Genomic DNA, 16,069 nt, shown 5'->3' on the forward strand with positions numbered 1-16,069 from the left:
TTTCTGTGCGGTTGTGTTCGAGGATTTTTAATAATGTGCTCATTTAACTGAATCAACAGCTGTCAGGAGCGGTTGTAGTAAATCCACAAAATGCACAAAGAAAAATACATACGTTCCCTGAAACAAAACACTTGAAACAAATTGGCTGCCAAAAAAAGCTGCTGAATTCTGGGTTTGCAGACAGTGCACCAAAGTGTTTCTTCTCTCTGCTTTCCCCGGAGACCTCTCCCCGCTTGCCTGCTGCAATTCTACTGGAACTTTTTACCTGAACAGGTTGCTTTTAAGGAAAAAATCCTATCACTTCCCCATCTGGCAGGTACAGAACTCAGCTACAGCTCGGATTTTTTGTGTTTCACACTAAATAGCTGAGACACCAAGAGTGTGGGGCAGGAGCAAAAGCCAAATAACTGCATTGCCGGCAAGGCAGGAGTATCCCTGGGAAATAGCTGGCAGGAGAAGCTGTTCCTTCCTCCCTGCCCTTCCAGGTAGGCGTTGTCAGGGTGCTGCAGAGGGTGCAGGGTTCCCCTGCTGTGGCTGTGCTGGTGGAGGGAGACGTGGGGAGCTTTGGTCAGTCAGAGCCCAGGGCTTTCTGCTTCCACCCTCCCCTGCTTTGCCTAAATGCCGCACAATTACACCTACAATTTGATCTTAGCTGCAGATAGAAAAACCTCTGCCTAAATAAACAATGGAATTACTGCTGAGCAACAAAGGCTCAAAGAAGAGCCCTGCCTTTAGTGGTGTTATTATTGTTGTTGTGGATAATAATATTATTATTACTATTGTTATTATTGCTGCTATTACTACAGCTATTACCTCTTTAAAATTATGCATCACAGTTCCTCGTTCCTTTAGGAAGTGAGGAGTTTAATTTTGCATTAATTTCTTGCTTAATTGATTTATCAGGTAGGGAAATAGAAAATGCAAAAATACAAATGTGTTGTGTTGTAACCCCCCCAATATTCGCAACAATTAATTTGTCACCCAGCATTACTTTGCTTCAGCGTCACAGCTGGGGTTTTTTTTCAGATATTGAATGAATCATCTGGGTTTTGTTGCATTTTAGCTACTGAGTTTGTTCTTTGTGGAGTAAGAGAATAGATGAGCAGAACTGTGGTTCTTCGGGCAGGGCATGGTGAGCGCACGGAGCATTTACTGAGTGAGGGTGGCCGTGTTTCTCTGCTACTGGTGCTGATTTTCATGTTTAGGGAAGACTTGTTGTGCAATGAGAAACACTAGTCCAGAAGCCTTGTTCTCTTTGAGGAGCTGGAACACAGTGGGATGCATTTGGAAAAAGAGATAGAGGCTGTATTATTTTGTAATAAACTATAAACTGTCCTATGTTAAATTTGTGTTACGTTAGAAAAAATCAATAAGGAAAAATTAAATTCTGATAAAGATACTCTTGGATCTTAGAAAATAACTGCTGTCCTTTTAACTAAAACATTTGAGGAGCTTCAAAGAGTATGTATTTCTTCTGATCTTAGAGCTGTGTGACTGGTAGCAGGGAAAAAAAAATCTTATTCTACATACAAGTGGATTGCTTAACAAGTCAGCACAGACACATACTTGTTTGTACCATAGAGATAAAAATTCCTGTATAAAAATAATTCAGTTGCTGACAGCAGGCATTGTGCTGGGGCTGCCTCTTTTGTGTTGGCCGGGGGTCAGGGACCACGGCTCCCACTTTCTGCCGGGGGGGAGGCTGTCACCATCGCTTGCTGGAGCCTGGAAATAAGTTAATTGCTTTATTTTAGGGAATGCTCAGAGCCCAGCAGTGTGGTTTTTATGTCTCTGGAAATAGCGAAAAAAGTGAGGGGGAAAAATCTCCTAATGGGGGACATGGCTTGAAGGCAGTTTGGGAGACCGTGGCCTTCAACAGCTCGGCGGCCCGGCAGTAGTTTCTAAACTTTTGTTTTGAATCTAATTCTGATTTATGCTGTCACATCCCATACTGGCCTTCCCTGGACTCTTTTTGTGTGAAGTAATGTTGGTGTTGGGGGGGAATTGCTGAAAACTGGGGACTCGTGGCCCATCCAGATGTTTGCTGTTGCACGGCGCTGGGTCCTGTTGTGCCCAATAAATGTAAAAAAAGCGAGGCATTATTAGCACAGCTCCGGGCATCATCTGGTTTGCTCTGCAGGGCTGCAGGTAGCGTAAGCCACGAGGTCGGGGAAGGCTGGTGAGGTGGGAATAGGAATTATTTGACCATTCACCCGCCCTTCCAATAGGAATTGTTTGACCATTCACCCGCCCTTCCAAGCCGGGGTGCCGGGAGGCAGCCAGCGCTTCCCCCGCTGCCCAGCTCCTCGTGGGCTGGCTGGCAGCGGTGTGTGCCCTGCTCTGTGCCCTGTGGCACGGCTGGATCAGGCTGAGAGCAGAGCCAGGCTGGGAGCGGTGAGCGGTGCCCCCGCAGGCTCCGCGGGCTCGGCGGCCGCAGCCCCGCTCCGGAGCTCCGCGGCTTTGCCGTGCCGCGCTCCGGTGCCGAGCTCTCTGCATCCCTCCCTGTAAACGCAGCCCGTCCCTAAAATTAATGCTGCTGCACTTTGATGAAAATAATGTTTTTATAACACGTTTGCTGTTTACATGGAAGATGTGACTTGAGGGGAAAAAGGCTTTTTTGGAGGGTGGTGGAAATCTTGTTAATCTGCTCTCGGAGAGCGGCACACAATACTGCCTATGAGCAAGTCTGTGCTGCTTTTGATAAATTACCATGTTTAGAGATAGGTTTGGCTCTTAAGGGCTTAGTTTTCTGAACAAAGTCCATAACAATGTTTTCTGCCTCTGTTTGTCTCCAGCCCCTTTGGCTTGACTCGGAGCCCTGTGTTTAGTTGAAGCTCCGTCTGGAAGATATAACAATTTTGCATTAAAAAAATAAGGAAATCACAGGAAGAAAAACCCTTTTGCTTTTTGGATGAATCTTACTGATAATTTGCTAAAGCTCATTTGAATTTTAAGCACTTCTTTAATCTTCAAAGGCTAAATTGCTTTATGAATATGCATGGTGTGGGCAGACTTTAGTTCATTACCTAGTTGTAAATTCTAATGACCATTAGGTCCTTGCAGTAATTGCGAATTGTTTTGCATTTTTGATTGGCCTATTAACATGTGCATTCGGCACACATCAGGCCAGCCTGTCAGGCTGCTGAAGGAGAAAAAAAAGGTGAAAATTGTTTTATAGCACCAAGATTCTTAGATTTTCAATCTTGGAAAATTGATGATGTAAAAAAATTAAAGCGGTGTTTTTTCTTCTCAAGATTGAAAGTTCACCAAGAGATTTGACATATTTAATTTACATGATGACTTTGCACTCCTTCATTAATGCAATTTGCATATGAAGCTGTTGTTAATCACTTTTGATCATGTTTTGTGTATTAGCTGCCTCAGTGGCTCTTCTCCCTCAGATGCTCCAGTAGAAAGCAGCAAAATGATGCATCCTCTTGCCAAGTTTCCTTTAGTGAATTGAGGAATTAGGAGTCTAACCTTGAGTAATTAAATATGTTCTATCAGTTCTCTTTTAATGTTAAGTACACTTGGTTGGAAGTGTAGAAGGAAATTGTTCCCATTTGGGGGAGACATTCCTTTAAAAAATAATCCTACATGTGTAGATAGAAAAGAATTATTTTCCCTGCTCTGGAGATGCCAGGGCCGGAGGGAGAGGTGACAGCAGGGCAGGATGTGGCGGTGTCTGGTCCCCTCTGTGCATGACCAGTGGTGAAAGCAGCGCCCCAGGGCCCATCCTGGGGCTGCAGTGCTGCTGGCACTGGGGTGGTGGCCCTGCCTTTGGGGACACGGGGCTGCAGAGCTGCTGCTGGCACTGGGGTGGTGGCCCTGCCTTTGGGGACACTGCACAAAGGGCAGGGAGTGCCCTGTTTGTGGCACCAAATCCTGCTGCTGGCGCTGCTCCTCTCCCACTCCAGCCTCCCAGTTGCCTCATCACAAGGAAGGGTCTTTTTCTGCTGCCTGTCCGGGCAAGGTGTTAATCATGCAGCCCTGGCAGGGGAAACTGGGAGCAGCCTGGCTGGGAGCCTGCTCAGCTCTCATAACCTGGCTGGGCATCCGTGCCCAGGCAGTGCCAGAGCCCGTCTGCCATCCCTCCTGCCTGGCTGGGGCTTGGCCTGGTCCCTGCCCCCTGTCCCTGTCCCTGTCCCTGTCCCTCAGGCTGGCAGCCCCTCCATTCCTGGCTGTGGGATCGGGCCCTTGCCGGTGCTTCATCCCTTCGGCTGTCCAGCCTTGGTAATGATGCTCAGCTTTGGTTGGAGAGTTTGTCACTGGGTAGGGAGATGAATCGGAGGGGTGAAACAGATACCCTGATTAAAGGAACTGCTTAATGAAAGAAAATAAACGGAGAGGGAAAAGGACCGTTCTGGAAGGAACAGAAGTATAATTTTAACCTCAGAGGAGACCTGCTGCTGCCCTCCATGACTTCCACCCATACCACGCTAAAAGCGTGGTGCAGTTCAAAGTTGTTAATATTCAGCTGGGAAACAGTATCCAGAACACAAATAAATTATTAAGTGCATGAACTTTTTCGGCAGTAAGATGAACTGATGGGGTCCATCTGCGAGATCCAGGGGCTTTTTATTTGTGTGTGTTGAACGATTCTGCCCTCTCCGACTTCATAGCCTTTGGTCCCTGGCCAAGTGCATGCATAATTGATTCCACACGCGCTATCATTTTCTTGATGTAATTGCTTTAGTAAGATATGTTGAAATCTAATGGATAATTTACTATATGAAAATGGCAAAAAAGTAAACGTTCGTGTTTTGCGCGGAGAGGAGAGCGCCCAGGTGACCTTCGTGGTCACCCACATGAAACCCACGTGGACCATCTGCCACGGGCAAAGATGGAGGTAAATTGCTGCAGGAGTTCAGAGCAAACTCTGGAATTAATCGGAGTTTTACAACACAGGTGAAAGCAAAACAGTGGCGTTGTTTGGAAACTTTTTTTTTTTTCTGGAGTGATGACTTATTTGCTGTTCTGATTGCCAAAATGAGAACTCAGGAAAAAGTTCTCTGCAGAAGGCAAGGGGGTAGTATTTTTAAAAATCAGTGTGTCCTGGACTTGCTGTCCAGTGCTACAGAAGGTCCTAGCACTGGTGTCTTGCTTGGCAAAAAGATCTACTCTTCTGGCTGCTTAAATTATGCACCAAATTAAAATCAATGCATCAGTTGGGCTGGGTATATTTTTAGGGATTTCGGAAGTGTAAAAATATCAAATCCACCTATAATTCCATCCCCATCCAAAGGAAAATATTCCACTTGAAAATTTGACATCACATTGGTCTTTAAGAAATTATTTGTTAATCTTACTTCCTTTCACACTTGCTTCCCAGTCCTGAAATATTTTATATTCCTTTCCACAATTTTTTAAAATACACTTTTGAGGTGGTGTAGACACAAAAACATTTTCTCATTTGCTTTCCCCCCCCCCCCCCCGCCACGATGTTTTCAATGTACTAAAAGAGGAAAAAAATATCCAAGGCAAACCCACATAACTGTAGCAAAACTGTTTCTGAGCAAGTCATAATAATGAACAACACATGATCTGAAATGTGATCAGCAAACATATACTTATGCCAAGGAATTTTTGCCATTCACATAGCAAGGTTCTGTAAATCAGTAAACCGCGGCAGAGGAGCCCCCAGCAGGGCGAGGGGAGGAGCAGAGCAGGAGCAGGATGGGCTGCCCTGCAGAGCTGCCTTGGTACGGAGCAGGGAATGGGAACAAGTTTTCTCTCTTCCACCTCGTCTGCCTCTCACGCACCAGTTTAAAGAGGGAAAGTGCAGCCTGAGCTGTCCTCAAAAGCAAAAGCAGACAAATAAGTAGCAGAGAAATGAAATTTTATCACAACGTGTTTTATGGGATTTTTTTTTTTCTCCTTCCCCCACCTTCCCATCTTACACAGAACCAAAATGTAAATTACTTTCTGGTCCTAATTGGATTTAATTATTTCTTTAGGAGGGGATGGGTGGGAGGGGGTGGGAATGGCACACAGCTGTCCTACCAAAACAAAGGAGGCAGAAAGCCCTCACTTTCCCCCATGTTGGCTAATGAGCGGTGCCGAGGATCCTGGTGCTGGCGAGCAAATGGAGCGCTCTGTAACCTGGGCAAGGAAGGGGTAAGCGCTGTTGGAGCCGGGAGCATTCGGAGCAGGCCAGCCTAGCTGTTGGGAAGTGCACTTCAGTGGTGATTTGTGGTTTCCTATTAATTTCTGTAAGTGCCCTGTGTTTTAGAGCACCCAGCCCGGGTGCTCCCAGCCCTTCCCTTCACCCAGGCCTCAGCCCTGTGGTGAGGGCCACCCTCGGTGTTGGGCTGTGAGTCTCCTCGGCCCGCTCACCTGGGAGCTGCAGCTCCCTGTGGCACTGCAGGCGGGGACCGGGAGGGGATTTGGGTGCCCTGCGCTTGGTGGGGTGTTCTCTGTGCCCCCCAGCTGGGCTCTGGGCGAGCCCATGCTGCCACACTGCGCCCGTGGATCTCCAAGAGCTTTGCAAGCTTTAATGAATGTGACCACTAACGTGATTTATAGCGCGATTCATTATTGGTATTGGAGGGACTGTATTCTTATTTTGTCATTTGCTGTTAAAATTAATACACTCCATGCTGGCTATAAAAGTGTATTTGCATTTAATTGCAAGTCAGAATGAATTAGTGGATATGATTTAAACCTGAACTCACTCCCTAAAAAGAAATCTTCGGTGGGGAAGGAAAAATCAAGCTCTGTGCTGGATTTCTTTGGTGGACATGGGGATGGAGACAGGAGTCGGGGAGAGGAGGGGGCAGGCGGGGGCTTGCTTCTTTTTTGTTTTTTAATTCTTGAGGTTGCTTTCAGCAAAAAATGCCTTTGCCAGGAGGGGCTTAGGCAAAGTGGTCAAGCACATCTGCTCCTGGGAAGGTAGGGAAGAAAAGAGGTTACTAGTAATAGGGCAGCAGCACAAAGGGAAAATTGTACACTGGAAGCATTAGTCTCCTCGGCGGTGGTGTGGCCAGACTGGTTTAGCAGACAGGATGATAGATTGCTTTGTCAAGGGTCCCAGGGTGTGCCCTGAACTTGAAGCACTTTGTTTATCTTGAATAGAAAGGGAAAAGCACAGACATAATCGATGTCTAGTTTTTTAGGAGGGAGGAAGAGGTAGAGGAGGGAGCGAGGGGGTGGTGGCGGGGGGGGGAGGCCCTGGCTGTGGCTCTCCATTAACAGATGAACTTGGCTGAAGTCCAGAGTTTGATGAGAGAGTGTCACAGCTCCGGGGCCGGCCAGCCTTTTCAATAATTTTCTTTTTTTTTTTAATACCTGCTGACTGCACATCAAATGCTCCCAGGTCTTTTGGCTAAAGGCAAGAAGAGGGAGAGGGGAGGGGGGGAAAGACACAGCTCCATTTTTTCCCTCTGAACCAGTTGAGACCAGTCCCTTGGCCACGAACGCAGGTTCTATCATCTTTCCTGGCTCGCTGTTGGGAAAAAGAAGAGTTGTCGCTGTGCCAGTAACCTGAGGGCCCAGGACAGGAAAAAAAAAATAGGGGGTTGCTGTTCTGAGGCAAACTAAGCTATAGTGCGTGCGTCTGAGAGATTTCAGAGATAGCAGGAGTTAAATTGGGGGGTGAGAAGCATCTGCCTGGCTGGGGAGAGCAGACCCTGGGGGCAGACCCAGTGCAGGTCCACAGCTTGTGCATGACAGCAACCTTTTCATGGTGGCTCCCACCCATTCAAATTACTATGGGAAACACAATCAAATTGATCCCCTAGTGCAGAGCTGTGCTGGGTGTGAGGGTGGCTGCGCTTCCAGCCTTTATGGAGCCCTCACAGAACATTGCTGGGCCGTGCCCGACGTCGAGGTGCTTAGTCAGGAGGTGAGAATATAGACAAAATGCCTTGGTGGTGAGAATAAAGACAAAATCTGAGACCTTTACTGGGTTCCCGTTGTTTTTACTTAAAGTTCCTTGCTTTGCAAGAGGTGGATGTGGTGGGCATGTAGTACATGAGGCTGTAGGGATGCTCCAGGTTGGAGCTTCTTCCCAAGGATTCCTGGCTGGGGGTCTAGGTGGCCCCAGAGTGCCTGTGACTTGGAAACACAATCTGAATTTGTGGCTGTTTTGGGTGTTTTCATTTTTTTGTTGTTTCTGATTATGCCGTTTCTGACAGTTGTTCAGCTACGTACCAGTCTTGGCAGGAGGCTGAGCCTGTAACATCCTGACATTTTTGCTTTTTAACAGGCCAGTCTCATCGTGCTGGAACAAACAGCAGCTTAACTGCGTTTCACTCTGGCTGATTTGAATAACGTGTACTCTGGTCAAACAAGAAACTCCTCAAAGGAAGAGCTCGGCGCCTTGTTTCCCGTCATGCTGATGGACGGTGGATTTCAAAGTGCTCGGGAAGGGCATAGCTGGGAAACTCCCCCCGCTGCAAAGGGCAGCGTTTTCAGAGGTGTGAAGGGTAGGTCGGAGTGGGTTGGGTCACCTGCCTGTCCTCTGTCCCTTCGATGTGTTCCCAGCACCATGCCTTGCTGGGAATGACGAGATTTGCTTGGCACTAGAGGCTTTGTCATGTAGCTGTCCCTCTTGGAAAGTGGGCATGTGTAGGGATGGCCTCTGTTAGTTAAAGCTTTGGCTGACCACTTTCTTCCATGTGAGAATCCAAGCCCTAGTTTTCGAGGAGGCTGGGAATGTCAAAGACTGCCATGGTTCCAGCCTTGTCTCCTCTCATTCCCCTTCAGTTCTTAGCTAGCAGCTGGTGATGTGCGGTGCACTGAGCTCTGCTCGTGGGAGGAAGGTACAAAGGCTGGGAAGAGGCTGTGGGATACGGCTCCAGTGCCACGGCTCTGGGTCTGCAAATCTCCTTCCTTACGCTGGTTCTTCCCTCGCTCCTCGTGTCTTGTGTCAGACTGTAACTGGTTTGATGGTGAGCTTCCCAGCGACTTGGCACCCCTGTGTTTTTTCCCAGGATTTTGCCTATGCACATGCCCAGCTCCTGTGTGTGTAATGCCTGCACAGGACTCCCTGTTATCTGCTGATCGAGGTGTTTACCTCTGCTGCAGCATCCATTACTGGGGACCTGGTGTTAATGAGCACACCCTGGCACTGCCAGGGCGAGAGGGGCAAGTGCTGAGGCACAGGGCAGGTGGCTCGCTCAGGGTAAGGCCTGAGAGCTGCAGTACAGCAGGAATGAGAGCCCAGCCTCACTGCTCTTCCTCCCTGCCCGTGGCTGAGCAAAGCTGGGAAGAGAAAAAGGATGTGGTTGCATCTCCAAACCGACCTGCTCTTTACCAAGACCTTGGTTAGGAGTCCCCACCTTGCTTTATCTCTGTCCCCAGGCAGATGCAGCCGTGTGGTCTGGGGGGCACGTGCTTGGCTGTGGCCATGCAGTGCCACCATCCCCTGGGTGACATTCACCTGCACATCTGTGAGGAGGCAGCGGGACCTGCAGGGGCTCCCTGTGTTTGGAGCAAAGGTGGGCTGTATGTCCAGGAGACGTGGTGGTGACCTCTGGGTCAAGTACCCGTGTGTGGAGAGCCCGGGATAGATTTTGTACAGTGGGAGGAACAATGGGGCTGTAACAGAGCTGCGCCGAAGAGGCTCCGGCCGAGCAGCCGCTGCGTGAGGAGCGGTGTAGTGTTTCTGCTTCAAACCGATTGAAGCACCGACTCCAAATCAGTGCTGTGGGCTGGGGTAATTCACATTTCCTCGGTACGGGATGAGCGCGAGCGGGCCGGGCGTGGTGCGGAATCAGATGCATCAGGGGTCAGCTCTTTATTTGTTCCATCACGACTTTTGCTCAGTTGTCGTGTAATTTATGGCTGCTTTCACGTTGTCAAACATTTTCATTGCGGCTGCTTCCTAACGCGCTCCTGACACAAACACGGCTGCCTAAAAGACACTGTATTGTTTCATAATCTGAGAGGAGGACTATAAAACATCAAATTACACTATCTTCAGGCTAATCTAAATGCACTACAGATTGAAATCAGAGCTCATTTGTCCCTGATGCAAATTATTAAGTTCTAATTATAAATATCCATTTAATTACCCCATACATTTTTATTCTGCAGACCTTCTCAGCAATTCTGTCTGAGATACAGTAGATGTATAGGAGAAAATCTGCAGTAATTAATGTGCATTTCCTAAATAATAAAGAACAAACACGAGCCACTTTGTTCGTGGATGACATATCCGCACACACATTTTTAGCTATCTGTGTCACGGCGGCAGACGCTGAATGCTAATTCAAAAATAAATGGAAAAGACAAAAATTAAAAGTTTGGGGGTTTATTTCCCTCCTTTTCCTTCCTGCTGTGGAAAGAGCTGGGTCTTTCAGTGCCTTGTGCCCTCCTGGGGGAGGGAGGAAGGTGGCTCTGGGAAGCACAGCATCGTGCCCTGGCCTCTGTCTCATGGAGGTGCTCATCCTGAAGCTGCCTTGTACTGGAAGCCCCAGAAATCCAGAAGCATCTTGCAGCTAAACAAACTGAGGGAGCCTCTCTCTGCTGCTCCAGCCTGTCCAAATTCTCATTTTTGTGCCCAGCAGCAGCTGGGTAGGTTATAGAAGCTCCTCTTGGGCAGCAGCAGGGATGTTTGTGATCCCCTCCCTGCTTCTGTGCACTTGCAAAACCCAAGGGCAGAGACAGACACAGAGAAAGTGTTTGTGGGGGCATATCCTGCTCAGAGTTACCCCAGGGGTAAATCACTAAGGCCTTCCCTACAGCCAGGAGAGTCACTGGGTAGGCACAGCAGTGTGAAGGAGCTTGGGCTCAACCCCTTGTGGTTATTTATGCTCACATTAACAGAGGGCTTTGTCTACCAGCCACTGGAGTCCAGGATAAAAACTTGGAGAAGGTGGCAGAGTCGAGCCTGAATACAAGTGGTGCCTGTCAGAAGTCACCAGAGGAGCACACATGTGTGAGTGTGTGTGCCCAAAAACATATATGGGATGGGAGTCTGACTGCATGGCAGCTAATGTGAGCAGTGCCACAGGCTGCATTCCATTGCACTCCCTGTTTATACCCATATTTGCATCTGCTCTCTGGGTGATAGAGGAGGCTTTCTGGAAAGGATACTCGTGTGCTATCAGTAATTACAAACAGAAATTAGCTTTGAATTTTCTCAGACATATATTCCACTAAAGCTCCATTCATCTAATCAGTTAAAAAGATGAGGGGCTGCAGCAGTGTCCTTAATTCCCAAATAACTTTGTCCTTATTTATTACAATAGTTTTATCTCAAACTTTGTCCTAGAGTCACAGGGCTCTAAGAAGAAAATTGTAAAAGTGTTGGTAGGAGCCTTAGGACCTTTATATAAAGAAACCTAACAGAATCCAAGCCTGATTTCTTAAATACAAAAATAATTACCTTGGCTTTTCTAGCAGCAGTATATTTTTTTGAAAGATCAGCCTGTCTTTTTTTGTTGTTGTTTTCTTTTCTTTTTTTTTCCCCCCACAGTCACATTTACTGTACTGCTTTGAAACATGTTTTTTATTATGATTCCTCTGCAGCACAGTCACTGTACAGATAATACTGCTTGAGATTTTACATCTTGCCATCTCTATTATGCAGAAACTTAAACTGCAGCCTAACCTGGCAGTCGGATGGTGAGAGAGCCATGCTGCAGGCTTGTGAGTGCTTTAATTCCCACGTGATCTGCTTTTACCTGAGCAGCTGAATGTATATCTCTGCTCATGGTGTTATTGTCTGGAGCAGAAAGTAAACTACTTGTCCCACACTAGCTTTTCACAGCTTGGTAGTATTTACCTGTAGTTATTATTTTTATTCTTCTTCTTATTATTATTATTACATCCTGCAAGTGCATTGGGGGTTATATGGCTGATGTCTGGTGGGGTGCTCTGTCTGGGGCTCCCTGATGGGGTCACCCATGTCAGGGTGTGATGTATGGTTTATGTTTACTGTGGCATGCTTGCTTTGTGAGTGAGGCTGTGGCAGTGGGGCAGGTGATGAATGAAGATACTCCACGGTTTCATGCTCGTCCCTGTGATTCCAAGCCTCCAATACAATAAAGATCCTTTTGTGACACAGAGGGATTTATGTGCCTGTAGTAGACTTGGAGCTAAACTTGAGGGTGTAATAGTCCAGTGCTTTGTGGTGTTTTTGGTTAAGTTTTGGTTTATCTGTGACCTGGATAAACACTTGGAATTTGTTGTGAAAACCTTGGATATGGGTGAATCATCCAGTTAAATAATTTGCCTGGCTGAAATACTGGTCTGTTTTTCATCTTTGGGCCTCCACGAGTCAGCTGGGTGAAATTCATTGCCAAAACACAAATGGCCAGAGAGAATCACAGAATGGTTTGGGTTGGAAGGGACTTCAAAACTCATCTGGTTCCACGCCCCTGCCACTGGCAGGGTCACCTTCCACTAGACCAGGTTGCTCAGAGCCTGATTCAACTCGGCCTTGAAAACTTCCAGGGATGGTGAATGTGCATGTGCTGTCAGGGACCCCAGTGATTAATGCCTCCAGAGGCTTCCTTACCTTCCATGATGCAAGTAAAGCATTAATTCTCTTACAAGTCAGGTTTGCCTTTACACCTGGGCTGTAAGACTGGAGTCAGGGCACAGGAAGGATGGCTTTCACCCTTGGGGCAGCTGGCTTGTCACTATGGCAGAAGGATGCTTGGAGCTTCCCACTGTTCTCTCCCATAGGTCTCACTTTCCCTTTTTCCCCCCACTGTGCATCCACTTAAATGGACAACTGTGGTCTGTATGCAGGTTCTTCTTAGTTATTTTATCTCCTGAAAGACTCCAACAAGCTTTTACCCACCGAGGCTATAGAGAAAACGGGCAGGCAATTTTTGTTTCAATTTAGGCGTCTCTCCGGAGCGCTAGTTCCAGAGACTGATCAATAGGTTTTATTGTAGACCTCACTGTCTCTAAAAGCACCGTGACCTTATCCTGTCTAAAAATAGCATTTGCTCTTGCTGCCTGCAGAACCTTGACCTGTGACAACCCATTTGGAGCATAACTGACACGTGCAGTCAGCTGTGCATCCAAGACCCTTGCACGCCCCGGGAGAAAGCTCCCCGTGCTCCTTGTAGCCCTTGTTGAGAAGAAGAAGAGAGGGAGGGGTGTGGGGGCGGATGAGGTGTCCTACTCCCTCAGGAATCCCAAAGTGGATGTGGGTTGGTCTTTTCCAGGTCCTGAGCGAGCCCTGCTCCAGCTTGTGGGCAGTGGGAAGTGAGCATCTCTGAGTATGCACCCTCCTCTTTTGGGAAGAGCCTCGCATGCAAACCCAAATACGCATCCACACCAGCACCTTGTGCCACATACCTGGAAAAGTTCCTGAGTGCTGCTCTGGAAAACATACTCTGCTTTGTTTCTAAGCTGCTCTCCTTAAATTTGGACAAAAGAAGGTCCCCTGAGTTGCACAGTTTCCTGGTCAATGGGTGTGTTCACGACAGTTCTCAAGGGCAGAGTGAGGGGGGAGCGCTCAGCATGGGTTTTGGTGACCTCTTGATGCAGCTTAGGGGCTTGAAGTGGCCTCCAGGTACTTCCTGCCTATGGCAGTGTCAGGCAGAGAGGAGCCCTGTTGCACACCTGCATCCTTCACCAGAAAGGGCTTTTGTTTGGTGTTTTCCCTGCAAGTGGAGGGATGTGGGAGAAGAGGAGCCTGCAGGGACCCTGGCACCCGTCCACTGCCCAGCAAGGGTTAACCATCCTCCCCGGTGAGCAGGTCTGGTGCAGAGCCCCTGGGAGATGAAAAGGGAAGAGCTATGCTTACAAAAGGTGCCATTCTGTTCTCCCCTCTGACAAAAGCCAGGAATGTTGTTGCCTCTGAGCTGGAAAGAGAGGTCAGGGTGGTGTTAGTGCAGCTGATCACAGGAGAGCAGGGTGGGCCCGGGACTGGCCAGCCCGGGCCGTTCCCAGGCGTGGGTTCCTCTGCTCACACAAAATGGCCGCTCCCGCTCCCCTCATGGCAGCCTATTATTAGCCCGTGTCACCCGCTTATCTGAGAGTGGCGCTTTTAGCTGCCATCTAAGTGCTTGACACTTGGGTTTACAGCAGATTAAATTAATTTTTAGGCTGGTTTGGCTTTACTGGGTGTAGACAAAGGGAGCAGCTGCTGTGGAAATGTAATCTGGCAGTGGTGAGAGTGGACAGGCCTAGCTGGTCTTCTCCTCTGCCTGCGCTTGGAGGGTCTCAACGTGCAGGGGACACGTTTTGGTACCTAAAACACCATCCCTTGGAGCATGGACACCTGAATTCCCAGCTCAGAGCTGGGCCATGTCCCTATTAGTCAAAGCATGTTGAGATGGAGAGCGTTTGGATTTGACCAGCTGGCAAGCACAGGCACCAAACTGGTGCTCATCTTGTGTCTGTCCAAATGCTGTAGTACAGAGCTCATGATAAATATTATTTACTTATTGATGAGTCTGTTGGTGCAATCCATTCCTTTTGCTCCTGGGCATGTTTTTGTCTTACTCATTTCTGGCTAAAAAGCAGCAGGCCTTCGAGAAGATTCTGCACAAGTTTTTTCTGCCCTAAAAGCAGATCAGGTCAAGAAATTAGTCAGAGATGGAACTGACTTAATCACCAGTTGTTGCTGTGGGTGAGTGGCACAAGGGACGGTCATTTCAAGTGGAGGTGGTGGGGGGAAAGGAGTTTAAAACAGGGTCAGTGTCAGAGACTGAGTTTTTCTGAACCAGCTCTGAATGGAAAAGTCTGGTCGAAGCCCTCTCCCAGAGGTCTTCAACTGCTGCTTGAAGGGCATTCTTAGACATTGGATCTAATACCACTCTGTCTTTAAAGTTAGATTGAGAGGGATCAAAGACGCCTCTCAAGATCAAGACACAGCTGGCCCTGCTCCAAAACTGCTTCCTCAATAACTTTCCTCAAGAAGAGAAGGGTAGCGGCAGGCCAGGAGTCACCAAAGTTGTTTGTGTCAGGAGGCATTTTTCTCTTTAGCTGTCTGATGAGGTTCTGGGGCAGCTGGTGCCTTGTTTTCCTGACGTGAGGCATCACACCAGTCATCACCCCAAAAACCTGAGGGGGTGGGATTGGTGGGGCAGGGCAGCAAGGTTAGCCCGGAGCTGGGGTGAGCAGCCGCTCCACAAAGAAATAGCAGATGTTAAAAAAAGTAATGGCTGGATTAAAACTCAGCCTCTGTCTTCGATTCATTGGTGCCTTTTCTTATGGCTTTGGGGTCAATGACTGGCATAAGCAAGTTCAGTTTTCCCTGTGGTAGCTCAGCATTGCCTGGTGTGCAGCTCTGGCAGGCTGGCCTGCTTTCCCTTGAATCCTCATCACCCTTCTTCCCATATATTTGCCTCCTGGCATGGGAGAGTCTCTGTGGCTGTGGTTTGTGTGCAGGGTGCATTTCAGGGGAGCATGCACAGGTGCTCTATGGGTGTCGCTATGCAAGGAGGTGTGGGCTCAGAGGCTCCAGAGGTTTTCACGGGTAAAGGGCAAAGCACAAACACCTCTGGGGTTTCTCTGCCCAGCCTGGCTTTTGGCTTTGATCCATACCAGACTGATAATCACATTACACTGGCCACCTTCCAAAATGAGCTTGGGGGCAGTGGCAGGAGAAGGTGCAGAGCTGTGGTGAGGGTGCTGTGCAAGCCTTGGTGTGGGAGGCTGCTTGCCCCTTGCAGCCCTTGGCATGTTAAAACCTCCTTGAGCAGCCCAGGGGTACATTCAGCGAGTCCAGCCAAGTTTTGGTCCTGCTGCTTTCCCTCATTCCCTGGGGGCTTTGGGAGAGTCACAAATAATTCAGTTTGGGGTGGTGCATGGTGAGGATTCTGTCTTGATTTCAGCATGTAGTGGTGTGTTCTCCTGAAAAATGAGAGCCTTTTTTGGGCAGGTAAAATATTTGCTGGAAAGCGTGACTGGGTGAATTTAGGTACAGCTTTGGCTGGCAAAAAAAAATAAATTGGAAACTTTTGGTCATTTAACCAAATCTAAAACTTTTTTTTCTTTTATTTAATTTCCATTCTGTTTTCCCCTCTGAATTTTCTGTTTGGAAATGAAATGGAAAATCTGGTTTACATCTTGCACTTATTAGGAAAATGGAGCTCCTGTGAAGGGGATTAAGTTTAACTTACCAATGACTGCACTACAATTTTACAGCCTCCCCTGA

General features: G+C 48.0%; 1 protein-coding gene across 2 annotated transcripts in view; it reads left to right on the plus strand.

Moving 5' to 3' along the window:
• The window catches only part of BCL11A (BCL11 transcription factor A), a 62,077-nt gene that overhangs the window by 13,281 nt on the left and 32,727 nt on the right, over positions 1 to 16,069 (plus strand). Inside the window, exon 1 of one of the 2 annotated variants that reach the window (XM_058801451.1) lies at positions 8,272 to 8,426. The exons of the other annotated variant lie outside the window; for it this stretch is intronic. Within the exon in view, the coding sequence (XP_058657434.1) occupies positions 8,333 to 8,426 (94 nt within the window). The 5' untranslated portion in view covers positions 8,272 to 8,332. Of the gene's footprint in view, positions 1 to 8,271; positions 8,427 to 16,069 lie in introns of those variants that run through there. 2 annotated transcript variants of the gene reach the window in all.

The sequence above is a fragment of the Ammospiza caudacuta genome, chromosome 3, assembly GCF_027887145.1.
Source record: "Ammospiza caudacuta isolate bAmmCau1 chromosome 3, bAmmCau1.pri, whole genome shotgun sequence".
Taxonomy (NCBI): Eukaryota; Metazoa; Chordata; class Aves; order Passeriformes; family Passerellidae; genus Ammospiza; species Ammospiza caudacuta.